Source organism: Pelodiscus sinensis, chromosome 1 (assembly GCF_049634645.1).
Source record: "Pelodiscus sinensis isolate JC-2024 chromosome 1, ASM4963464v1, whole genome shotgun sequence".
In the NCBI taxonomy this organism is placed as follows: domain Eukaryota; kingdom Metazoa; phylum Chordata; order Testudines; family Trionychidae; genus Pelodiscus; species Pelodiscus sinensis.
In genome coordinates this window covers 317,859,080-317,884,324 of record NC_134711.1, presented here as the reverse complement: position 1 = coordinate 317,884,324, position 25,245 = coordinate 317,859,080, and the positions used below count along the sequence as shown (strand labels likewise).

General features: G+C 44.6%; 2 protein-coding genes across 2 annotated transcripts in view; both read left to right on the top strand.

The window, feature by feature from the left end:
- Positions 1 to 646: 646 nt before the first annotated feature.
- On the top strand, positions 647 to 8,743 carry LOC142827170 (maestro heat-like repeat-containing protein family member 2B). Its single transcript, XM_075921236.1, has 5 exons — positions 647 to 793; positions 1,728 to 1,871; positions 7,239 to 7,331; positions 8,023 to 8,092; positions 8,207 to 8,743. Exons 1-5 carry the CDS (start codon positions 710 to 712, stop codon positions 8,326 to 8,328), a joined length of 513 nt encoding a protein of 170 aa, XP_075777351.1. The 5' UTR covers positions 647 to 709; the 3' UTR covers positions 8,329 to 8,743.
- Positions 8,744 to 11,968: 3,225 nt separating this feature from the next.
- The window catches only part of LOC142826580 (maestro heat-like repeat-containing protein family member 2B), a 31,944-nt gene continuing 18,667 nt past the window's right edge, over positions 11,969 to 25,245 (top strand). The window contains exons 1-4 of the mRNA XM_075919516.1: positions 11,969 to 12,255; positions 12,925 to 13,069; positions 13,533 to 14,039; positions 17,181 to 17,233. Coding sequence (XP_075775631.1) covers positions 13,997 to 14,039; positions 17,181 to 17,233 — 96 coding nt within the window. The 5' untranslated portion in view covers positions 11,969 to 12,255; positions 12,925 to 13,069; positions 13,533 to 13,996. The remainder of the gene's footprint in view (positions 12,256 to 12,924; positions 13,070 to 13,532; positions 14,040 to 17,180; positions 17,234 to 25,245) is intronic.

Here is a 25,245-nt window from a genome sequence, read left to right as displayed (position 1 = left end):
TAACATAGCTGGAGTTGCGTACCTTAAGTCAGCTTTCCCCTTTAGTGTAGATCAGGCCTAAGGAACTAATCCTGCACCTTTGAGATAAATGGGAATTTTGCCATCAACTTCATAGAACATAGGATTGAGCCTTAATTTTCCTTTCAAGGGCAGTGGGTGCATCTAATTTTAGGGCAAAATGCTGTCAAATCTCAGTATTGCTAATAGGAGTTAGGGGCACTGAACATCTTTCAGACAAACTGTAACCCAATAGGAAATCATACAGTTTTAGGGCTAAATAAGCAATAACTGCAGAGGACATGAATCATTCAGAAAACAGCTGGTCAAAATATTTTGGTTTTTTTATTATATTTTTCATATTTTTTTCCAATTTGATGGAATATTAAACTGAAAAATGTCAATGACAGTTTTAATCAGGATGTGTTCAGTGTTTTTGTGCAGCTAAAAAGGTGGCTGAAATTTATTGATTTTTGAAACATGTGAATGATCTTTGTAATTTGAAATTTTGAAAAAAACAAGAGTAAACACTTTTAATTTAATTTAAACTACCTTTTCAATCAGCTCTAATTAAGAGGTAACAGGGAGAAAAAATATGTTTTCAAATGATGGGAATTAAAAAGGTCTTTTTTCCTTCCATGCAGTTCTGGAAAAATGGTCAAGGGCAGTAAATGTATATTTTAGTAACTGGGAAAAGTGCCCATTTCCCAGAATGGGTAAATCTCAATTCTGTGATGAAATTCTTCCCCTCTATCGTCATGTGACAAGCAAATGGACCACATGTGAAGATTTGGAGGTGAGAATTGTAGGCTTTCTAAACCTTGATGAGAAATTGTATTATTAAATTCTCTGTGTATGGCATTCTTTGTGATGATGGAGTTCAATGGCAGGTTCTTTGGGATAGAACAGAGTATGATGTAAAACATTTAAAAAAGATTATAATGTCACAAGCTCATGGAAATTCTGTCTGTACATAGTGTACATAGATTCCAGTTTTGTCACCTGACATGCAGATGAATATAGGAGAATGGGCTAAATTCATTCCTGGCAGATGTCTATTCAGTTCCAGTAGAGTTACAGCAGGAATGAGTTGGTTTAGTGTGCATACTAATCTTGGGAAATATCCCACTTGGGAAAGTTGTGAGGTGCAGTAGAATATAATTCTGAAACCAACACCATAGCTGTGTCTAGACTGGAAAAACTTGCCAGCTGTCTACACTGGCTGCTTGAATTTCCGGAAAAGCACTGACGATCTCATGTAAGATCGTCAGTGCTTTTCCGGAAATACTATGCTGCTCCCGTTCAGGCAAAAGTCCTTTTCCGAAAGACTTTTGCGCAAAAGGGCCAGTGTAGACAGCACAGTAGTGTTTTCCGCAAAAAAAGCCCCGATCGCGAAAATGGCGATTGGGGCTTTTTTGCGGAAAAGCGTGTCTAGATTGGCCACGGACGCTTTTCCGCAAAAAGTGCTTTTGCGGAAAAGCATCCTGCCAATCTAGACGTGCTTTTCCGAAAATGCTTTTAACGGAAAACTTTTCCGTTAAAAGCATTTTCGGAAAATCATGCCAGTGTAGACGAAGCCCATGAGTCTTAATTCTTTACCAGGAAATATTGAGATAGGGCTGTTTCAACAGTGGAAAAGGGAAATTGCACTCATCAGAAGTAAAAAAGATGGGCCCATTGCATGATATTGAATGGATTTGTAGGAACATAAATTCTGTGTCTCTGTGTAGCTCAAGCAGGCCATCATCTTAGCCCTTGGTCCCATGATGAGCCTCCTCCTGCATAAAGAAGAGCATCAAGATAAGGTGTTCGAACAGATCCCATGGCTCCTTGAGCAATATAAAGAGGACGTTAATGTTTTTCATGTCACCAAGGTGAGATACTTATTAAAATAACTATCAATGTGTGCGCATAGGTGAACTGCACTAGCTGTTACCAGTGGCGTTTCCTGGTCTACATAGTGACTTGTTAGATAATAGATAAACACACAAGTCTTGATTTTATAGACATGGTGACCCAGGTGACAAGTTTTGTAGGTAAAAGCCTCTCATGAAAAGTATCTTCTGTTTCCTGGAGATGCTAAGGAGGTAAGAAACAAAACACCTGCCCCTCCCCCTCATAAGATATTCCCTCCTTGTGATTTACTGGTACATCCTATCAACTCTGTGTCTCTCTTTTAGATTATAAATAAACTCCTCAGAGCAGGGGCTGCTGTGTGTTGTCTCTGGGCAGTATTAAGTAAACTGCCAGTAGCTGATAATTAATACTAAGAAGGCCTGAAGTGCATTGCTTTAGATTATATAACTAGATAGATATAAAATCACTGTCTATTTCATCTACCGTTGTGTACAGGGCTGTTGTAGCTGTGTTGGTTCAAGGATATTAGAGAGACAAGGTGGGTGAGATAATATAATTAAAGATATTATTTCACCCACCTTGTCTCTCTTATTTCATCTACCCTCAGTATCACATGACCAAGGTAACTCCTGCCTGCTGATAGTGAGAGGATGGAGTGAGGGCAGTTGGCTTCAGTAGTATGATTGAGCATGCTCAGTCTATGTGAGCTGGCTCAGTACAAGCCAAGCAGCAAATCCAGGGCCACAACCCTGCTGCCCTTCCCCCCTCCCCACTTCCCCCATGGTTTACTCCCAATCTATGTTGGCTTTCTGGTCCAGAATATGTGGTTGCTTTTGGGATTGGAATGCCCATGACTTTGAGGGAATCAATGCCTCATGGACTTGACTAAAAGTATCAGAAGACTACACAAGAGCCTAAATGTAGTAAAATATGTAGATTTCATCAGAGATATCCTGGAAGCTTCAAGCAGCAAAAAAGAAAAGTGTGTAGGTACAGGAAGGAGTTAGACTGTCATCTCATTATCAATAGCCTGGAAGAGAACATAAAATCATCATTGATAAAATTGGCAGATGAAATAAAAATTGGGGAGTGGTAAATAATGGAAAGGACAACTCACTGATTCAGAGTGATATAGATCATTTGGTAAACTGGGTGCTAACAATAAATGTGCATTTAAATATGGCTGAATGTAAATAGATGCATCTAGGAACAAAACAATGTAGGTGATACATACATGTTGAGGGATGCTTCCTGAGAATCAGTAACTCTGAAAAATATTTTGGGAAACTTGGTGAATACTCAGCTGAACATGACCTACAAATGCGATGCTGTGGCCAAAAAAGCTGAAGTGATACTGGGATGCATACATGTGGAAATCTCAAGGAGGAATACAGTGGGAAATGCAAAGTTCATTTCCACACTAGAACTGACCAACAGATATTGGTAGATACCCCTGATACCGGCTTCCTGTGAGAAGAGTGCCTTCCACACCCTGCTTGGCTTATAGCAATTCAGCAGGATGCCATTTGGGCTGCACAGAGCCTCAGCCACTTTTCAACAGCTCATGAACCAAATATTGCAAACATATATGCAATATACAGCTGTGTGCATTAAGAATATTGTCATCCACAGCACCAGCTGGGGGGAACACCTCTGACATCTTAGCAAGGTATTGTAAGCCCCAATAGATGCAGGACTCACTGTGAATCCAGCCAAGTGCCATCTTAGTGAACACAGTAGGAAGGGGAAAGCTATAGCTCCTTGATAAATAAGGTCTAAGGCTTGTGTGACTGCCCCACCTCCATGACAAAGAAACAGGTGCCACAATACTTCAGACACAGTGGCTGCTTAGTACCCAACTTCATCACACTGGCCACCCTATTATTGGACCTGATGAAGAACACCCAATCACAGAAAGTCCAGTAATCAGAAGACTGTGAGGAAGCCTTCCAGGCCCTGTGAAAGCAGCTGAACCAAGAGCTGGTCCTATCCCATCCAACTTCACAAAGCCTTTTATCCTTCAAATGGAGGTCTCGGAGGTAGGACCAGGAGTGGTACTATCTCAAGAAGTAGGTGGGAAGGAGCACCAGATCCTTTATCTCAGCTGCAAGCTGTTCTCCTGAGAGACCTGCTGCCCTACGATAGCAAGGAACGCCCTGGCCATCACGTGGGTGATCTACACCCTGGGGGTATGTCTACACTACAAAGTTAATTCAAACTAACAGACGTTAGTTCGAATTAACTTTGATAGGCACTACACTAGCGCTCCGCTAGTTCGAACTTAACTCGAACTAGCGAAGCGCTTAGTTCGAACTAGGTAAACCTCATTGTACGAGGACTAAGCCTAGATTGAACTTACTAGTTCGAATTAAGGGGTGTGTAGCCCCTTAATTCAAACTAGTGGGAGGCTAGCCCTCCCCAGCTTTCCCTGGTGGCCACTCTGGCCAACACCAGGGAAACTCTATTGCCCTCCTCCCGGCCCCGGAACCCTTAAAGGGGCACGGGCTGGCTACGGTGCCCGTGCCAGGTGCAAGCCTGCCAGCACCCAGCTAGCAGACCCTGCACCTGGCACGGCTTGAGCCAGCCACCCGCTGCCACCCAGCCCTCCCCCTCTTCCCGGGACCAGGTTGGCGGCTCTCGGGAGCCTGCCCAGGACCGCAAGAGGCGGGCACGAGCCTGGTCTAGTGCGGACATCGTGGACCTCGTCCACGACCTCCGCACTAGGCACAGGAAAGTGGCCGTCTGGGGCAGGAGAGCTGCCAGCCTGGCCACCCAGGAGCAGGTGTGCATGAAAATCAAGGGGGTCCACTGAGACCCCCGACCCTGAGCCCTGAGCTTACTGGATCATACCAAAGGTCTATCTTGCCCAGTAGCCTGTCTGCCAACAGTGGCCAACCCCAGCTACCCCGGAGGGGATGGACCGAAGACAGTGACCAAGCCATTTGTCTCGTGCCATCCCTCTCCAGCCTTCCACAAACTTTGGACAGGGACACCACTCCTACCCCCTGGCTAATAGCACTCCAAGGACCCAACCTCCATCACTTTATCTCACTTCTCTTTAAACTCTGTTCTAGTTCTAGCCTTCACAGCCTCCTGCAGCAAGGAGTTCCACAGGTTGACTCTTTGCTTTGTGAAGAGCAACTTTGTGTTACTAGGTTGAAGCCTGCTACCCATTCCTTTCCTTTGGTGTCCTCTAGTCCTTCTATTATGGGAACTAATGGAGAACTTTTCTTGATGCACCCTCTCCACCCCACTCATGCTTTTATGGACCTCTATCCTATCGCTCCTCAGTCTCCTCTTTTCTAAGCTGAGAAGTCCCAGTCTCTTTAGCCTCTCTTCATATGGAACCTGTTCCAAACATCTGATCATTGTAGTTGCCCTCCCCTCTCCCACCCTCTCTCTTCCCTTCTCCCACCTCCTTTTCCCAGTCTCCCCGAGTTTTGTTCAATAAAGAGAGATTCTATTTTTGACCACACGTTTTCTTTATTTTTTACATCAGGAAGGGGGGCTAGGGAAGGGTAAGCGGAAGGAGGTGAGGGAGGAATGGGGTACTAACCCCCGATGGGGAGGACTGGGCTGGCTCTGTGGGCTTCTGGGGGTGGAAGCTCTCCTGCAGCCCCCCAATTGCTCCCTCTCCCCAGATGGCAGCCTGCGGCAAGTGCAGCCGGTCTGATGGCCAAGTGCTGTGATGTGCCCAGTGTGGGCACTAAGGGCACTCCAAGCCAGGACTGCTTTGCAAGCGGGGCACCCCTGAGAACTGTCTGTCCGGGGTGGGGGTCGGGTCCCTTTAAGCACAGCCCTCGGCTAGCCTGAGGCAGCATCTCCATGCTCTAAGTCCTCATCTGATGCCCTGCCGGCACTGCTTCCGGCCATCCTTAACCCCGGTTCAGGGTCCCCTTAATGTGGACATGCTAGTTCGAATTAGCAAAACGCTAATTAGAACTAGTTTTTTAGTGTGGATGCGTTAGTTCGAATTAGTTTAGTTCGAATTAACTAAGTTAGTTCGAATTAGCGCTGTAGTGTAGACATACCCTGGGATATTCTGTACTGGGGAAGCCCTTTCAACTGGTCACCAACCATGCACCCCTCAGATGGATTAATAACATGAAGGACACCAGTGCCTGAATCATGAGGTAGTACTTCCCGCTCCAACCCTATGACTTCTGTATGTTACACTGGGCCAGGGAAGGCTCATGCAAACACAGACTTCTCCCAAGTGGAAGGAGACGATGAAGAGGAAGGTCCACCAATGGACACCCTCTTAAGGGGGAGTGTTTGTGACAGAGGATACCCACCATGCATGGTTCAGCGGGGGCTAATCATGATCTGTGGGCTATGCCCCTTCATACTTGCTGGGAATGCTCCAACTGGAACCAGGATATAAAAGGGAGCAGCTCAGTTCTGTCTAGGCTGACAGCTGAAGGGAGCAGAGGTGCTTTGCAGGCTTTTGTGGAGGGACTGCCAGTGCCCTAGGATGCAGAAACCAGCCAGCCTGTGGTTCCAGTTGACCCCCCCACAACCATCCAATGCCACAGATGGAGGCGAGACCACGGAGTTACTGAGATGACCTGCTGCAGAAGAATGGTGGGAAGTAATCTATGTGAACTAAGCATTATTGAGTTGAGGTATTAGGCTTTGACTCTGCATGTTTTGGAAGAAACCCCATTGAGCTGCAAGACAAGGCCCTGGGCTGGGACCCTGTGGAGTAGGTAGAGGCTGGTGGAGAAGGGCTGGCCACTAGGCAACACTGGTTTGCCCCAAAGGGTGGTTGAGCACTAGGTTGCACGGTCGTACCTAGAAGGGCTTGGGTCATTGAGCTGAAGAGCCTCATTAAAGGGCTGCTGCACTGAGCCTGACTATTAGGCAATGCTGCTCTAAGAACCAGGCCTGCTATGGTGGTTGGGGAGACTAGGCCACTTGGGCTGCCTTAGTTCTTTAACTCCTCCACAACCTGATACCATCCAAACAGGGTGGACCTACCCTGTGACAGGTGACTTAATTACAGTCTATAATATCTGCATGGGGAAATATATGTAATGACCTAGCAGAGAAAGGCATGACATGATCCAGTGGCTACAAACTGAAACAGGATACATTCAGATGGGAAATAAGGTCTACCTTTTCAGTGGTGGGATATTAGCCATTCAAACCATTTACCAAGAGTCAAGGTGATTATTTTAAAATCAAGATTGGATTTTTTTCTGAAAGTTCTGCTTTAGGAATTATTTTGGCAATTTCTAAGGCCTGTGTCATACAGAAGGCCTGACTAGTTGATGACAATCATCCCTTTTGGCCTTGGAATCTATGTATTCCATGAACCTGCTTCAGTCATTGCATATTGCTCCTTTGTATGCCCACCTTCTAACTTTCACCCTCTGTTGTAGAGTCTGAGGCAGCTCTTGGAAGTCTCCGGTGAATATAAGATCCTTCTACCTAAAGGGAAATTTCAAGCCATCTGCAGTGCTCTGCACGACCGGGTGAGGGGAACTTGTTCTTGTATCACTTGAGCTTAAGCTCAGCAGATCTGAAGCATATTAACAATAAACATCTTTTGAATGCTAGTGAAGAGCCCAGAGACCTTCTTATGCCTTATTAGTTTCTGCTGGCTTAAGAATAAGCAGATAGTGGTCTCATTTTATTAGCTAAAATCCAGCTCAGTTTGTAAAGCAATTTTAGCATAAGCCAGTTATTAGAGGGAGTTAGAGTTATATAGTAAAAACTGATCCCATCCAAATGGGGAGGACCTATCCTGTGACAGGGTGACTTAATTGCAGTCTATAATATCTATGTGGGGAAACATATGTAATAATCTAGCAGAGAAAGGCATAACGTGAGACAATAACTAGAAAATGAAGCTGGACAAATTCAGACTGCAAATAAGGCCTACATTTTTATGGTGGAATAATTAACCATTTGAACCAGTTACCAAGGGTCAAGTCTTGATTCAATTAGCTCTGCTGCTAAAAACACTTTGAAAGCAGGAACTTCTGTTATCCAATGTATCGGTCATTGTTTCTGATTTTTGTTGTGCAGTCAGTACCATTTATTTTGGGTTCAGAGCTCTATTTGGAAAGGTAGGAAGTGAGTGCTTAGAAATTAATTGAGCATCTTCTTTTCAGTTGCTTGTTCTGATTAGTTTTCCTTTGATCACTTCTCTTCTTCCCACAGATCTGTTCTCCAACTCAGCAGCTCATCATGGAAAATCAAATGGAGCTGTGCTATTGTATCCTACTGCTAGGTAGGGGAAGAGACTCCAAATTACACAGTAGTTTCCTTGTAACTTCCTTCTTTTGTAGGTGTAGTAAGAATGAGCTTTCAGTTGTTAGTGAGGATGTGATTTCTTCCTTTGCAGCCCGTTCTTCTCCTGATGACCTCATAGCATTTCTGCACTCGCAGCTGAAGATTAAGAATGAGACTGTTCGTGTGGCATCCCTGAATCTGCTCACAGCTATTATTGGTGCTGACTGTAAGTAACACAGGAGTAACTGTGACTGCTGCGATCATCGCCATCGTGCTGGGGGTTGAGTTGGGGACATCCAGAGCTAAAAGCATGAGCTGCTATAGGTTGATCTAAAGAACCAAGGCTTTGCAGGCATGGTAGGGCTATAACATACTCATGATCTCTGCAAATGGGGCACAGAGGATCTGTAACACAGGGGCGGATATAGGGCAGGGCGAGCGGGGTGGCCGCCCCGGGTCCCGCGCTTCAAAAAGCCCCGCGCACGCGCCGTGGTGCCACCGCACATGCGCATGGCGTCACTGTGCATGCGCCGTGTCAAGGGGGGGGGGACCGTGGAATTATGCTGCCCGGAGCCCCGCAAAACGGTCATCTGCTCCTGCTGTAACACATGGAGTCATATAGTCATAGATTATTAGAACTGGAAGGGACCTTGAGAGGTCATCAAGTCCAGTCCCCTGCCCTCATGGCAGGACCAAGCACTGTCTAGATCATCCCTGATAGGTGTCTATCCAATCTGCTCTTAAATATCTCCAGTGGTGGAGATTCCACAACTTCCCTGGGCAATTTTTCACAGTGTTTAACCAACCTAACAGTTGGGACGTTTTTCCTAATGTCCAACCTAAACCTCCCTTGCTGCAATTTAAGCCCATTGTTTCTTGTCCTATCATCAGAGGCCAAAGAGAACAATTTTTCTCCCTTCTCCTTGCGACACCCTTTTAGATGCATGCTCACCAGAGGGTTGGAAATTCACTAAAGGGACCCAGTGCTGCTCTAAGTTACTCCCATGTGGTCACACAGAAATCAACAGGGTTAATTAAGTGCTGAATGTAGCCTAAGATATTTTCAAGGTTCAAATACAAAGGTAATCTTGTGGCAGATGCATGTTAATAATAATGAGATAAAAACAAAATAGTACTCCTGACTGAATAAGTATTAGACACTCTAGAATAGATTCCGAATTCTGCTATACTGGTGGTAAACACAGACTAACTTCACTAACCTCCATTTGTCTAACTCTCTTATAATATTTCCATCAGGATAGTATGATGGTGCTATTTACAGAAGTGGAAATACTTCAGACTTAGACTGGTGTAACTGAGATCAGAGTCTGGTCCTATATTTTCCCCGCTGATTCTGTATATGAGTGAAGCTTGGTAGTACTCTTAAATAGTGCCCAGGACACATTCTAATGTGGAGCATGAGTGTTTGGAACAAAGATATAGTATACTGCACACTTCTCCTTATCTTTCAGTGCCTGAGACAAGAGTTAGAAAGTTTCTGATTGTGAAGGCAGTGCAATCTGCTCTCAGTGATCAGAGTGCTAAGGTAAGATTGTGTGTGGAATAGTGGTATTGCTGTTAATATCTGGGAAGTATTTCACTCAGTGGAGAGTCTGGCAAGGAGACATATTTTTAGGCTGAGATTATTAATAGGGTTTCAATTAATCACAGTTAACTAAAAATTAATGCGATTAAAAATTGAAATTTATTAAATATTTTTGTGGTTTTTTACATTTTCAAATATATTGATTTCAATTACAACACAATGACAAGTGTGTACTATGCACTTTATATTATTTTTATAACAAACATTTGCATTGTAAAAATGACAAAAGAAATAATATTTTTCAATTCATCTCATAGAAGTGATGTAGAGCAATCTCTTTAGCGTGAAAATGCAACTTACAAATGTAGATTTTTTTGTTAACTGTAACGAAACAATGTAAAACTTTAGAGTCTACAAGTCCATTCAGACCTACTTCTTGTTCAGCCAGACACTAAGACAAACAAGTTTGTTTACATTTATAGGAGAAAATGCTGCCTTTTTCCTAATTACAGTGTCACCTGAAAGTGAAAACTGGCATTTGCATGGTACTTCTGTAGCCAGTGTTGCAAGGAATTTACATAACAGATGTGTTAATCATTTGTACTTCAGCCACCATTCCAAAGAGATAAAAACAAAAGCAAAAGGACTCTCATATCCTGTCTCATATTGCATGCAGAAGGGATAATAATAACTCGTGCATAATCTCTACCCTTGCAGGTGAGGATGGCAGCTCTCCATTTTGTCCTGAAGCTGCTCAGTTCAGGAAGTGTGGAGAATTGTGCAGCAGGGGATATGGTTGCATACGTTTTCGGAGAGTTCGATGTGTCCACCAGAAATCTGGTAAGGAGAGTTCTTAACACTTAGGACTCAGTTCTGCCATTCTGGCATGCTGATTGTTCCCCTTGACTTCAGTGGGAGCTTTGGATGCTCAAGGATGCAGCTGGACTGAAGGATTAGAGCTAGAATCTGATCAGTGATATTCGTGTAAAGCCAGGGTAATGCCCCTGACTTCAGTGGCATTATTTTGGATTTACACAAGTGTAACAGAGACCAGAATCTGATTCTGGATATTTACATCTGACAGTGCGACCTACATTCCTTAGACCTCGGGCAAGTCAGTGAAAATTCTGACAACACAATCTTTCAGTGAAATGCTCTTGTATAAGGAAGCACATCTTTTTTATAAATAGACTCTCCAAAGAACACACTGGTGCCCAATCCTGTGGCTGCTGAAGCATACATCAACTATTAGCAAAACACTGAAGTTATGCAGCCTACATCAAGATGTCTAGAACCTGGAAAAGTTTGCTGCACACTTCATACTCTGTTCTATGTGTACTAGTTCAAAATCTTTTCAATGGGTATTTCCAGCTATGGGCAGAGTCATGGACTCCAGACACAGAGTTCCATGATGGGATCCATGATATACATTAACTTTACAGTAAGTTGTTGAGGATCTTAGCTCTGCCTGGCCCTTTAGCTACGAAGTGGGAGCTTATGGCAGTACTCACCAACTGCCTCTTTTTCATCCTACCCATCTCAAAGAAAGTAGGAGGCAACTCTTTCTCATCAGGCCACATTTGCTCTTATTTAAACTGAAATCAGTAGAGCTGATCAATATTTAGTTTGGTGTAAGGAAGAACAGAATTTAGCCTATAGATAGACTCACATTCACTATGCACAGAATGATCAAGCTGCTTGGGGCATCAGAACAAACAGAATGGCTCCCTCTAGGTTCTGCATATTTATTTCCACTGGGCAGAGTCTGAGTGGCTCTCCTCAGAGATAAAAAGAAGAAATGTTCTTTTTTGAAAATTTTTCAAAAAATGAATACTGTTCAGGGAACTCTTTTATAGAATCATAGAACGATAGGGCTTGAAGAGAATTCAGGAAGTCATCGAGTCCAACCCCCTGCTAAAAGCAGAACCAATTCCAACTAAATCATCTCAGCCAGGGCTTTGTCAAGCTGGGACTGAAAAACCTCTAGGGATGGAGATCTCACCACCTCCCTCAGTAACCCATTCCAGTGCTTTACTACCCTCCTCGTGAAATCGTTTTTCCTAAGATCCACCCCCCCACACACAACTTGAGACCACTGCTTCTTGTTCTGTCATCTGTCACTACTGAGAACAGCCTCTCTCCATCTTCTTTGTGTCCCCTTGTGCTGGGGTTTTCCTAAGCCTGGGTTCTGACCCACCAGTTAGGTGTTTCTGTTATTCTCTTCCCTTAAGAATCTCCATCATTCGAGGTTTTTAATGCCAGGCTTGGCAAAGCCATGGCTGGAATAATATAGTTGGGGCTGGCCCTGCTTTGAGCAGGGGGTTGGACTATATGACCTCCTGAGGTCCCTTCCATCCTTAATCCATGATTTTATGATTTGTGCACTCCTAATGCAATGGAAAAGCTCTCATAGGTCAATATTCAGAAAGGCTTTGTAAGAAATAGACACCGATTCTACAGCCAGTGTTTTCCCACTAGCTAGTAAATTCTATGTATCTATCTCATAGCAGGGGACAAAACTTCCCTCCCAGGATGTTCAGGAAGAAAGCACTATCCAAACTATGTGCATTCACATCCTGCAAGGCCTGGACGTATCAATCACTGGAATGACCCAAGTAAGTGACATGTTGCTACTGCTTCGTGAAATAAAGACATTCTTCCGTATATCTACTGTACCTCTCCATAAGGAAGCTTCTTGCCAGTCAGGATAATGGAGGTACAGCATGTCAAGTTCATGTCAGAGATGATGGGACCTCTGTATCATGGAGGAAGCGATTCACAGTACAGACAAGATAAAAAGGAACTTCACTGGAAGGAACCATAATGCAGTGGTCTTCTGTTAATTACCACCATTGCCTGAGTGCAACGTCTCCTTAGATTCCCCATGAATACCTTGGAAATGTAGACTTGGTGATCCTGTATTTAAACAGTTATTGGGGCCATGATTGTGCCTTCTGTATGTCTGAAAAGTGCAGGATGAATTTATGGTGCTGTCTAAGTAGCTTTATAATGCAGGGAAAGATGATTCATCTCCAGATGAAAACCAGATTGCTAATGCTCACCAAACAAGGCAGCGTACTTAAAATGTAGAGAGAGGGATCACTGGGACAGGTAGAGTGAGATGATGGCGGAGGGGAGGAGAAAGTGAGATCGAGATAAGGTAATGAGATAGGGAAGGGTCAGTGATGACTAAAAGGAGAAGGTGCATGACAGAAGGATTCAGCCAGTAGGAGGTGGGGGAATGAAAATAGCCAAGTGTTGAACTGTCTTGCTCTTCTGTGCAGGTGTTATGGCCAAGGCTTCTAATGTATGTGGTGCCAACTCAGTACACTGGCACTTTGAAGCCTCTCTGCAGATGCCTCCAGGAAATGGCTGAGAAAAAGATGCAAGAAGGAGGAGAAGCTGCTTGCCTGGACTACAGTGGACAAGGTTTATAACAGAAACTCTTTCATTTATTCTCACCAGCCACTATGAAATGACCAGATTCAGCCTGTTCCAATTCTCTCATCTTCATTCAAGAGACTAAAAGGAATGCAGGATGGTCTTGGGATTAAAACATGGCAATGGGAGGGAGCTAGAAATTGGGGGTTCTGGTTCCAGATCACCACCAAAATTCTGATATAACATTGGGGAAATCACTTGCTCTCTCTCAGCTTTCCCACTTGTGAAATTGAGGACTAATTAACGCCAGTTTCTTAGAGGTGCTATGAGGAGGAATTAACTCATGTTTGTAAAACACTTTTGAGATGCTCTGCCTGAAAACTCTATGGAAATGCAAATATTATCAGCTGCATGCCACATTGGTGGGCATATTGGAAATGGCTAGGTGAACAACATCAGCGGGATTCTCCAAAGTCTGGCATAATTAAGGATCTTCTATTTCTTTTCCCAGGGAAACTCCCTACACCTCAGGGATTGCTGGCACGACTCCTGGTAAGTAGACCATGGAGAACAGGTTTTCTGAGAAATGTGAAGTGGAACAGTTAAGTATAAAAATCAGTTTTCCAGCTAAATGCTTTAGGCTGAAGAATGTGTATGATTGGGTCTCTCTCCACCCTCCCCGATCAGACAGAGACACACTGTTCTACACCCTCATGCTAGTTAGAATACTTTCTTCTTTAGGAAGTCACTGCAGTAGAAGCAGCAGCTCTACAGTGTGTAGTCTCCACAGTGAGAGAATCTGAAATATTTCCTCCTTCAGGAACAAGCTGGTATCTTGCTGCAGAACTTAGCCTGTGCTTTCTCCCTCATTGACAGGTTGTAGCCTCATCTCCTTATGAGAGAGAAGGACAAGGATATTCTGTCTTGCAGCTGCTAAAAGCCTTGCACCAAAATATCCATGCAGCAGTGGGTGAGATGTGGGGAGTAAAGATTCCAGCTCTGCTGCAGCACCTTGAAGGTAAAGTGCTAGTTGGGAGTGACGTGGTCCATGGAGGATAGAAGAGAAAGCAGAAAATGCAGATTCCTATTGACATGTGTGGTGCCATCCATGTTGCAGTGCGTGGGAATAGTGTGGAATTGAAACTGGGGTTCTAGACACCTCACTTTTTCTACAATTGTGAACCAGTGAGCTAACTCCAGTGTCAAACCGGGGGCCAACCACTTAGGATGGAATCAGGCCAGTAAGGTTTCAGTTGAATGACCATTTTACAGCAGAATCTCCCTGCTCTTAGCTAGGTGGTTATTTAGGAAGGTCAATACACATGAAACTGGAGGTTTGCGAAACTCTTATGCACTGTTTTTGTGGTCACAAGTACAGTCTGATTTTTGCAAACTGAATTTTTCTGAAAAATTAAACCGTAGGGCTACGTCTAGACTGGCATGATTTTCCGCAAATGCTTTTAATGGAAACGTTTTTCCATTAAAAGCATTTGCGGAAAAGAGCGTCTAGATTGGCACAGATGCTTTTCCGCAAAAGCACTTTTTGCAGAAAAGCGTCCGTGCCAATCCAGACGCGGTTTTGCGCAGGAAAGCCCTGATCGCCATTTTTGTGATCGGGGCTTCTTTGCGCAAAACAATACCGCATTGTCTACATTGGCCCTCTTGCGCAAAAGCATTTGCGCAAGAGGGCTTTTGCCTGAATGGGAGCAGCATAGCATTTCCACAAGAACACTGACAATCTTACATAAGATCATCAGTGTTCTTGCGGAAATTCAAGCGGCCAGTGTAGACAGCTGGCAAGTTTTTCCGCAAGAGCAGATGATTTTGCAGAAAAACTTGCCAGTCTAGACGCAGCCTATGTTTCTTGTCAAGATTAGTTCAATTTAAAAACCCACAGTTTTTCTTTCTGTAAGGAAACTTAATCCATATATTAGCGATAGAATCCATGCCTGTCACAACAAAGCTATGTTGACCAAGTGGGTGCCCTACGTATAATGTGTAATCTAGGTATTGTAGGCCTGATATCTTTCACCAATTTTACAGTCGTATGAAACTATTGACATCAGTGGGAAAAAACTTAGCGTTGGTTGTGTCTATACTACAGGGTTATGTCAATATACAAAGCTAGGACAATATAGTCTCTGTACTATGTAACTGTGAGCCAGCAAGCTAAGTTGCACAACTTCAGTTATGTGAATAATGTATCTGAAATTGATACACTTAGATCTACTTACTAGATGCTTTCCTGTCAACTCTACCTACTGTCCTCATTCTGGTGGAATTCTGGAATTGACAGGAGAGTACTTGGTGGTCAATTTATCGTATATATACTAGAGGCAATAAATTGACCCTTTCTGGATCAATCGCTACCTATTGATCCAGTGGTTAGTGTAGGTATACCCTAAGTGACGCACAATCCCAATGTGTTTCTGATATATATTGGGCCCTACAATTTTCAAGTGGGCTTGCTATTAAAAAAAAAGAGCTGTATCTTCCCTGGCTGCTGTTTCTGTACAGAGTCCACAGCACTATGTTCTACAGACATTAAAGAAGGGTAAGTTAGAGCTGGCTGTTCAGAAACAGCGCCAGATTCTTAGTCAATGTAAATCAGTATAATTCCACTGACTTCAGTAAAGCTACACCAGTTTAGGATCAAGTCAGAATCTTGTATTATGCAGGAAAAATGTGCATGCATAGTTAAGTCCAGTTTTCTGATGTTCTAAATAGGAATGTAAGTAACTAGTTGACTATCTGATAAGCAAAAGCTTATCGGATAGATGACTAGTTCCTTGACCAGTTGCTTCCCCCCCTCTTGCTGCCTCTAGCAGCGACAGCAAGTGGGGGGAGCAGGAGCCAGTGCTGGGGAGAGCCGGCTTAAAAGCTGGTTTCCCCCAAGCACCATCTCCGCAGGAGACAGGGTAGTAGCGGGTACTGGATGCGAGCCGGAAATCAGCTTATTCCTGACTTGTGCTCCATCCCAGATGCTGCGACTCTGCTTTTTAAATGTATTAAGAGCCTGCCATCTCTTAATACATTAAAAAATCAGAAGCTCAGCAGGGGAGAGCTAGCGTGAGCCAGCAGTCAGGTATCCCGGCTCGCGCTTCAGCCTTTTATATGTATTAAGAGCCTGTCAGCTCTTAATACACTTTAAAGGTAGAGCCGCAGCAGGGTTAGCTGCCGGGACTGAGAGCTAACCCTGCTGCGGCTCCCCCGCTTATTGACTAATCAACTAGTCGATGGAAAATTCATCAACTAGTCGATTAGTCTATTAAACTATATTTAATGTCCCTAGTGCTAAATAGTTTGATGAGACGCCAAGTGCCCTCAGCTCCCATTAAAGTCAAAAGTAATTAGGAGCAGGGCTGTCAGGGGTTGTGGGGCTTGGGGCACTCCCCAGGGGCGAGGCTTAGGGCAGCCCACCAGCCCCAGGCTCCACCTTGCCTCTGCTTCACCTTTTCTCCAAACTCTGCCCCTGTTTTGCCCTACCCTATCCCTTCCTGCCCCTGCTCTGCCCTGCTGCTGAAGCCCCCTCTTCTGAGCTGAGGGATTACTGGGGGGTCCTGGTGCAGGATGGCAGTAGGATGGGCTCCTGCCTTCGCAATCACCAAAGCAACAGGAGTGACAATGGCTCGGCAGCCCGCTTTGCTGCGCCTTGCCCCACAGCCCTCTCCCAGCATCGCCGTGGCCATGGGAAGCGCGTTGCCTTGGAACCAGGGCACTTTGCTTCCTACTGCCACAGATACAATGCACACAGCAGGCTGGGAGAGGGCAGTGTGGCAGGGTGGGGCAGGGCAGTGCAGGCTGCTGGGTCTCTCTTGGACCCATCCATAGGACAACTGAGGTGGCCACCATGGTCTCTCCCAAAGTAGGAGCTGGGGTGGCAACCCCAAAGTATCCTATGGAGTGTCCAGCATCTCGCTCCTCGTGGGTTGACTGACTCTGAATAAAAATGTATAACGTGATACTTTTTCTTAGCCCAGTAGAGAACTTTGGCATCGGTCCCTTTTATCATTGAAATCCCAGGTATGTTACATTGGCATAGGTCCCTTTTATCATTGAAAACTCAGATAGTTTTAAGAAGATTGACTGCAGAGGGATATTGGGGACAGCTATTCTTGCTGTTGTAAATTACACTGTTGTTTTGCCTCCTGCTTTATAGGAAACACAGAGAATTCTCTGAACCACGAACAGTGGGAGCACATGCTGCTTCAGGTACAGGATGACTTTCAGGTGTATTAGTATACATCCCTGCGCCCAAATGTATCAGCTGGGAAAGAATTAATTATAAATTATTCATTATTAGCAGAGTGGGACAAATCATTTTATTTGCAATGTTTGTTTAATGAAATATGGTTTTTTTTTTCAAAAACATTTTCACGGAAACTTTTTATTTTGTGTTATCTTTCGACCAAAAACAAAACAACCCCAACCCAAACAGAAAATATTTAGTTTTTTTTAAACAGATGGGTTTTTTTTCCAGTTGTTTTCCTGTTTATTTCTTTTTTTAATCCTCTTTTCAATCAGAAAATGGAAGAGGGAAAAAAGGGATGGCGATGAGGGGTAAGAAAAGGAGAAAACAAAGAACTGAAAAATGGTTTTAGTTTTTCACGTGGGCTACGTCTACACTGGCCCCTTTTCCGGAAGGGGCATGTAAATTTCAGCAGTCGTCGTAGGGAAATCCGCGGGGGATTTAAATATCCCCCGCGGCATTTAAATAAAAATGTCCGCCGCTTTTTTCCGGCTTTTAAAAAAGCCGGAAAAGAGCGTCTAGACTGGCCCCGATCCTCCGGAAAAAGTGCCCTTTTCCGGAGGCTCTTATTCTTACTTAAGAATTACTTACTTAAGAATAAGAGCCTCCGGAAAAGGGCACTTTTTCCGGAGGATCGGAGCCAGTCTAGACGCTCTTTTCCGGCTTTTTTAAAAGCCGGAAAAAAGCGGCGGACATTTTTATTTAAATGCCGCGGGGGATATTTAAATCCCCCGCGGATTTCCCTACGACGACTGCTGAAATTTACATGCCCCTTCCGGAAAAGGGGCCAGTGTAGACGTAGCCTTTTTGTTTGTGGCATTGAAAATCAAGAAAACAAACAAACAAAAAATTCCTCCTGTTTTGCGAAACAGACTTACCATTTTTCAGACTGCTATAATTATAAATAGCTTCATAGTACCACTGGGAATGACACAGAACTTAACCTGAAAACCAGCATGCTAATGATGGTAGTGCATCACTGGGGTACTCGTAAAGGAATCTTTCTTACTTTTTTACATTCAAAGGAAAATCTATTATGTGTAAACCTAAAAAGCAGCAAAGACAAGACAAGGTTTGGTGACTTTCTCATGTATCTTTTTCTAGTTAGAGCTCTTTACAGTCTTGTGTAAATCGAGAAAAGGAACATTTTTGTGGCAAGTGCTGAAAATGAAATGAAAGAACTTAGTGACAGATAAGCCTGAGAAGATCTGGGGAAATTCTGGATTACTCACCAGAATTTTCCATTCTTCTTCAAGTGCTTGCTCCTGTCCATTCCAATACGTGTGTGCATGTTCCATGCACACAATCACTAGGGCTGTGTCTAGACTGGCAAGTTTTTCCGCAAAATCATCTGCTTTTGCGGAAAAATTTGCCAGCTGTTTACACTGGCTGCTTGAATTTCCGCAAAAGCACTGACGATCTCATGTAAGATTGTCAGGTCTTTTGCGGAAATACTATGCTGCTCCCGTTCGGACAAAAGTCTTTTACCGAAAAACTTTTGCACAAAAGGGCCAGTGTAGACAGCAGAGATTTGTTTTCCGCAAAAAAGCCCCGATCACGAAAATGGTGATTGGGGCTTTTTTGCGGAAAAGCGCGTCTAGATTGGCCACAGACACTTTTCCACAAAAAGTGCTTTTGCGGAAAAGCGTCCGTGCCAATCTAGACGCTCTTTTCCGAAAATGCTTTTAACGGAAAACTTTTCTGTTAAAAGCATTTCCGAAAAATCATGCCAATATAGACGTAGCTTTTTTTTTTTTTTTTACTAGCAGTACTGTTGGATCAGATTTGGAAACTTCTGGAGTGGCGCTTTCAGGGTGAGCAATGTATGTTGATCCCTCCTGAGCTGATCAGCCGTCCAGGTCCTTCCTACCGCCAGTGATGGTCTTTGGAGAATTTGATGTCATGTTTTGCAAGGCATCTCTTGCTGTAGTTGTTGTATGTTGTTCTGACTTAATTGTCATTTCAGTGTAATAATTAGCATTTTTAGTAGTCAATAGTAAATTTCCTTGGGGGGGTTCCCCCTTTTTGTTTTCCATTTTCCCCATTCATGGGGCATGTAGCAACCCTAGGGATTTAAGCACTGTGACTCCTGAGGCTAGCCTAGGTCCAGAGAGGACTTGCATGCTGCTTGCTTCACGTGCTTAGGTGGAGGCCATCTGCTAAATAAGTGCATCATTTGCAAAGGCTTTAAGCCCAGAACAAAGGAAGAAAGAGACTGGCACTTGAAACTCCTGCTTATAGAGTCTCACTTCTACCTCCAGTTCTGGAGCTGGCATCGGATCAGATCACCACAGATTTCTGGATGCTGAGCACAGTAGAAGTGGGATATTCTGTCTAGTTCTTTACCCGCCTACCCTCCCACCCACCTGTCACATCCCTCTTCAGGGACTCTTTATCAATTAACTCTTTGTAGAGGAGGTGCAATCGCTCCTTACACTGGCGGCGATAGAGGGGGTTCCTCAGGAGTTCAGGGGCAGGAGTTTCTACTCCTGATATATCCTTATCCCCAAGGGCAACAGTGGGCTCAGGTCCATTCTGGACCTTCAAAACATCAACACATTCGTAAGAAGGTTCAAGTTTCATATGGCCTCTCTGGCCACCATTATCCCCTACCTAGACCCGGGGGACTGGAATGCCACCCTCGATTTGAAGGATACGTACTTCCATATTTCAATCATCTCCGCACACAGCAAATTCCTGAGATTTGTACTCAACAGCCCTGCATTACCAATTCATTCTGCTCCCATTCAGTCTCTCCATGACCCCACCTCTATTCACAAAGTGCATAGGAGTGCAGTGGCAGCCTTCCTGAACAAAAATTGGGTACAGATCTTCCCGTACTTGGATGACTGACTCATCAATGGCCAAGTTTAGAAACAGGCTCTCGATCCTGGGGTGTTGATGTAAGCCACTTCCAGTGACCTAGGTCTCATTCTGAATGTACCTAAGTCCACACTGGTCCCTCCCGACACAAGAGACAGAGTTCTAGACTCCACGTGGGCAAGAGTCTTCCTGCCCAAATCCTAGTTTCACACCATCATAGACCTCATTGGCAGCCTCCAGTGGTTCACCACCACTGCAGAAAGGAGCTACATGAGGCTTCTTGGGCACATGGAGGCCTGCAAATTTGTCCTATAGCATGCCACGCTGTGGCTTTGCCTTTTAAAGGCCTGGTTAGTGTACGAGCCCAACAAGGATTTCTTGCATAATTTGGTCACCCTTCTCACCTTAGTTCTAATCTAGACTATCTCAACTGGTGGCTTCAACCTCAGGGGTCTGTGAGGGAGTGCCCTTTGCCAAACCCAACTCTCTTTCTCTGGTCCTGGACGCATTGGATACAGGCTGCGGGGACATACTTGGGCAGCTCAGAACTAAGGGCCTGTGGTCACAGTCAGAACTACTGCTGCACATTGGTGTCAGAGGGCTCAGGGCAGTTCACCTCGCCTTCCTTCCCCAACTGCAGGGCAGGTGCATCTCATTACTGACAGACAACACCACAGTGATGCCCTGCATAAACCAACAAGGCGGTGCTTGCTTCTCTCTTCTATGCCTGGAACCCTTTCACCTGTGGGACTTCGGTGTAGATCACCACATCTACCTGTTCGCCTCTTACCGTCAGGGATGCAAAACAACCTAGAAGACCATTTCAGCTGCTCAGTCAACACCCGTGAATGGTTCCTCAGGACAGATATTGTCCTTTCTGTCTTCCAAAGTTGGCGTTATCCCTAAATGGGCCTGGTTGCCACAAGGAGCAACAATAAGTGCATCCAGTTCTGTTCCTTCCAGACCCACAGTTGTGGATCGGTAGCAGATGCAATCAAGATATCGTGGTCCAGTCACCTGATGTACATGTCTCTGCTCTTTCCTCTAGTACACAAGGTTCTCCTCAAGATCTGGCAGGACAAGGCGGAACTCATCCTCATAGCAGCAGTGTAGCTGCAGCAGCATAGGCTCAGTTTGTAGACAGACCGATAATCCTTCTGCTCCATATCCTGATTTCATCACCGAGGACCATCACTAGTTACAGCACCCTCACCTGGGGCACCTCCATTTCATGGTGCAGAAACTCCATGGTTAAACCAGCTCAAGCTACAGTGCTCAGACTCCACTAGAAAGGTTCTGTTGGGCAGGAGGCAACCCTCCCCTTGGCAACATACCTAACAATCTGGAAGTGATTTTCAGTTTGGTCCCTCCAAAAGTACATCCCCCTACAAGAAACCTCCATCTCCCTTGTGCTTGACTACTTTTTATACCTAAAGTGCCAGGGACTGACAGTGTCATCCATTAACGTCCACGTAGTGGTTATTTGCCTTCCATCCTGGGGCTGGGGAAAGATCTCTGTTCAGCAATGCTATGCTGGGATGTTTCCTTAAGGGTTTGGAGAGGCTGTATCCCCAGGTCAGACATCCCCATTTCACAGTGGGACCTTAACCTGGTCCTCTCTAGACTTATGGGACTGCTGTCTGAGCTCCTAGCAATCTGCCCTCTAGCTTGCCTCTCTTGGAAGGTGGTCTTTGTGGTGGCTATAACCTTGGCTAGTTAGGTCTCAGAGCTCCGGGCCTTTACCTATGAGTTTCCATACACTGTCATTTGTAAGGACAAAGTGCAGCTCTGTCCGCATCTGGTGTTCCTACCCAAGGTTGTCTCCCTCTTCCATCTAAACCAGGACATTTTCCTCTTGGTTTTCTTCCCAAAACGTCATGCCAACCATGTGTCAGACAGACCCTACCCTAGCCGTCTACACTGAATGCACAAAGCCATTTTGTAAATCACCACAGCTCTTTATTGTCATGGCTGAAGGAATGAAGGGACTTCTCATCTCATCCCAGTGTATTTCATTGTGGATATTTCCTGTTATTACTTTGCCAAAATTCCAGCGCCATCAGCTCACTCCACCAGAGCACAGGCATCTTTGGCAGCATTCCTCCTACAGATTCCCATTGAGGATATTTGCAGGGCAGCAACGTGTTCCTCTATTTGCACCGTCATGTCACACCACACCATCACCCAACAGGTAAGGGGTGATGTGATGTTTCAATTAATTCTGGCTCCCTCCTCCATGGGAACTGCTTGGGTGTCATCTATCGGAATAGACATGAGCAAGCCCTCGAAAAAGAAACAAACCAGTTACCTACCTTTTTGTAACTGCTGTTCGAGATGTGTGGTCATGTCCTTTCCAAATCCCACTCCTCCCCACTGTCAGAGTAGGCTGGCATGAAGGAACTGGATGGACGGTAGATCAGCACGGACCTATATATGTCTCCATGAAGGCTCTCTTGTGAGGTTTCCAATATAACCTGGCTGCTGTTCAAAATTTGGATCTCCTGCTGACTTCAATGGGAGTTGAGGGTATGACTTTGGAAACTGACAGAGGTTGCGGGGTGCATAGAATTACCAGGATCCTCTAGAGCTGATCTCTACATTTCAGTTCATCAAAGAGTATCATGTAAAGCCTCTGCTGGCCACACTGATCATCATAATCATTGCAAAATGTCTGGATGGATAATATATAAGGCCTTCTGGACAGGCCTTACAAGCTGCGTGTCTGCATGGCCACGCACAACAAATTTTAAGCCCACACACCTCGCCTGCAGAGCCACGCAGCAGCACTCACCTCTCACTGTCCTGCTGGATCGGAAGGTGAGCGGTGACAGAGGCAGTTTAGCAGGGCCGCATGATGGCAAGCAGGCTGCCCTGCCCCTGTTTGCTCCGGCTGGAGCCAGGGCATGGTGAGGCTTTCGCTGCTCCAGTTCCATCTGGAGTGGACAGGCCACCATGGCCCCGTTGGTGGGGCCAGGTGGCCAGGGGTAGCTGCTTGGACGGCCGGGGCTCGAGCCGTGTGGCCAGTGGTGGCTGCCAGCAGCGGCTGTTTGGGTGGCTTTGGCCGCCCTCCTAACTTTCCAGTAATAAGCTGAGGCAGGACCGATCACCTTCATCACAAACAAGTAACATCACAAATACCTCAGTCCTCTGCTATCCCTTCAGTGGAGTTTGGATACTGCAGTGGGATCTGGCAAGCATCTTGGGTTTAATTTCCTCATGTTGCGACGTATGGGCTCTGCTGAGCTACTCAAGCTTGGCTCCTGAATTGGCTTGTACTGGATACTTTGGGCACAGAAACCCAGTTTAGTCAGTTCTGTTGGGCCCTGAGGGATTGGCTTCTCTTGGTAGGGATCAAGAGTCCCTCAGGCTCTGTTCCTTCTTTCTGGTTTGATGGCTTTACAGGTCAAATTGAAGACATAAATTATGGTAACCAGCTGCCACTCACTCCTAAGACCAAAGTGAAGTGCCTTTCAGAATAGACTATGAATGATGTCCTCACTATATTACATGCTTTGTATGAGCAACACAATAACCAATGAATACATTTAAATATCATCACTGGGCATCCAACTTAATTCATGATTGACCCAAATAAGGCAATTCACGTGTAGCAGAGCTATTTTTTATGATTTTCTGAAAATACGTGCAGCTATCACCATGTCTCTTAGTTGCACTTGCTTCACATTTTAAAGAGTCTTCACAACTACAGCTCTCTGAAAAAACCTGAATTTTTAAAATTTCAACTGCTTTGGGGGTTTTAAGAGTTTTTTTTTAAATTGTACAAATGTGCTTTTTCAAGTAGGTTAGAATGCACACTATTTTAAGTATCACCATAATGTTTTGCAAACTTTAAAAAGAACAGACATTTCTTTTCTGCACACTTTTTAAAAAGTTATGATTTGAAAGAATATGATGGCAGTCTCAACAAAGAAAAAGACTGCATATATATACAGTATATATATGTATGTTAATAACTGGTAGATGCCACAGCAGCGCACAAGACAAAACTCATTCCGTTTATGGATCGGAAATCTCAGGGTGTGTCTAGACTACAGGGTTTTTTCGAAAAAAGTGGCCTTTTTTTTGAAAAACTTCCTCTGCATATAGACTGCCACTGCATTCTTTTGAAATTAAATTGAAAGAATGCAGCAGTTTTTTCGACTGCGGTAAACCTCATTTTACAAGGAATAATGCCTTTTTTTGAAAAGAGGTGTTATTGAATGCAAATGGGGCTTTTTCGAAAGAGAACATCCAGATTGCCTGGGTGCTCTCTTTCAAAAAAAACGGCTCGCTTTTTTGAAATAAGTGGTTGCAGTCTAGATGTTCTCTTTCGAAAGAGGCTTGCAGTCTAGACGTAGCCTTAGAGGGAATACTACTTCTGGATGTATACTGAAAATTTATGTTTTTGAGGTCTATGAGTTGAGGCTGGTCACCAGAAGGTGAAAAGCAACTTTGTCTGGCTGTATGTAGGCTGAGTAATTATTCACTGAGTAATTATTCACTGAGAAAATTCTAATTAAGTAATTGCAAAGTCTCCAGAGGAGACTCTATCCAAGAAAACCAAACAATAGGGGATACCTGTTTACTAGTGAGATGCTTGAAACTATTTTGGGAGGTCCAGAGGTATCCTGCACCAGTTATCCTTCATCTAGGGAATAAGCTGCCAGCTTGCTTGACTTAGGAGGATCACATTTGGTCTGGGTGCTTCAAGCTGGGAGAGCTATCCTTTGTGAGACAGAGGAATGTTTGGTTGTCTAAGTTTAACCTTTAGGAAGTGTGTGGTGATTTTACTTTTACGTAATCTTTGTTTACATTAATTCTGCTTGCTGCTTCTCAAATTTCCATTCTTTGTGAATGAAATTCTACTTATTTTCACTGTATATGCACCTAAGAGCGATGTGTTAAATGGATCAGTGATGCTGAGGTGAAAATAGTAAGGTGGTAAGTAGTAAACCTGTGAATTCTGGGAGTGTCCAGTGGAACAGGGGCTGGACCTTCTGGGAATATGTAGAGGGTGTGATGATTGAAGCATGCCTATTGCTTATCTGCAGGACAGCAAAGCTGGGTCCGGGTGAGAAGGGTGTGCTTGCATTTCCTGTGTCTGGCAGAGTCAGGAGCTGACACCTGGCAGGCATAGAGAATGCTTCCTCAT

Excerpts from the sequence above, each read along its gene's own strand:
- LOC142827170 (XM_075921236.1), top strand. The coding sequence starts at position 710 with ATGGGTAAATCTCAATTCTGTGATGAAATTCTTCCCCTCTATCGTCAT. Across the intron at positions 1,872-7,238 it reads ATGTTTTTCATGTCACCAAG|AGTCTGAGGCAGCTCTTGGA; the intron begins GTGAGATACTTA and ends CCTCTGTTGTAG. Across the intron at positions 7,332-8,022 it reads GCAGTGCTCTGCACGACCGG|ATCTGTTCTCCAACTCAGCA; the intron begins GTGAGGGGAACT and ends TTCTTCCCACAG.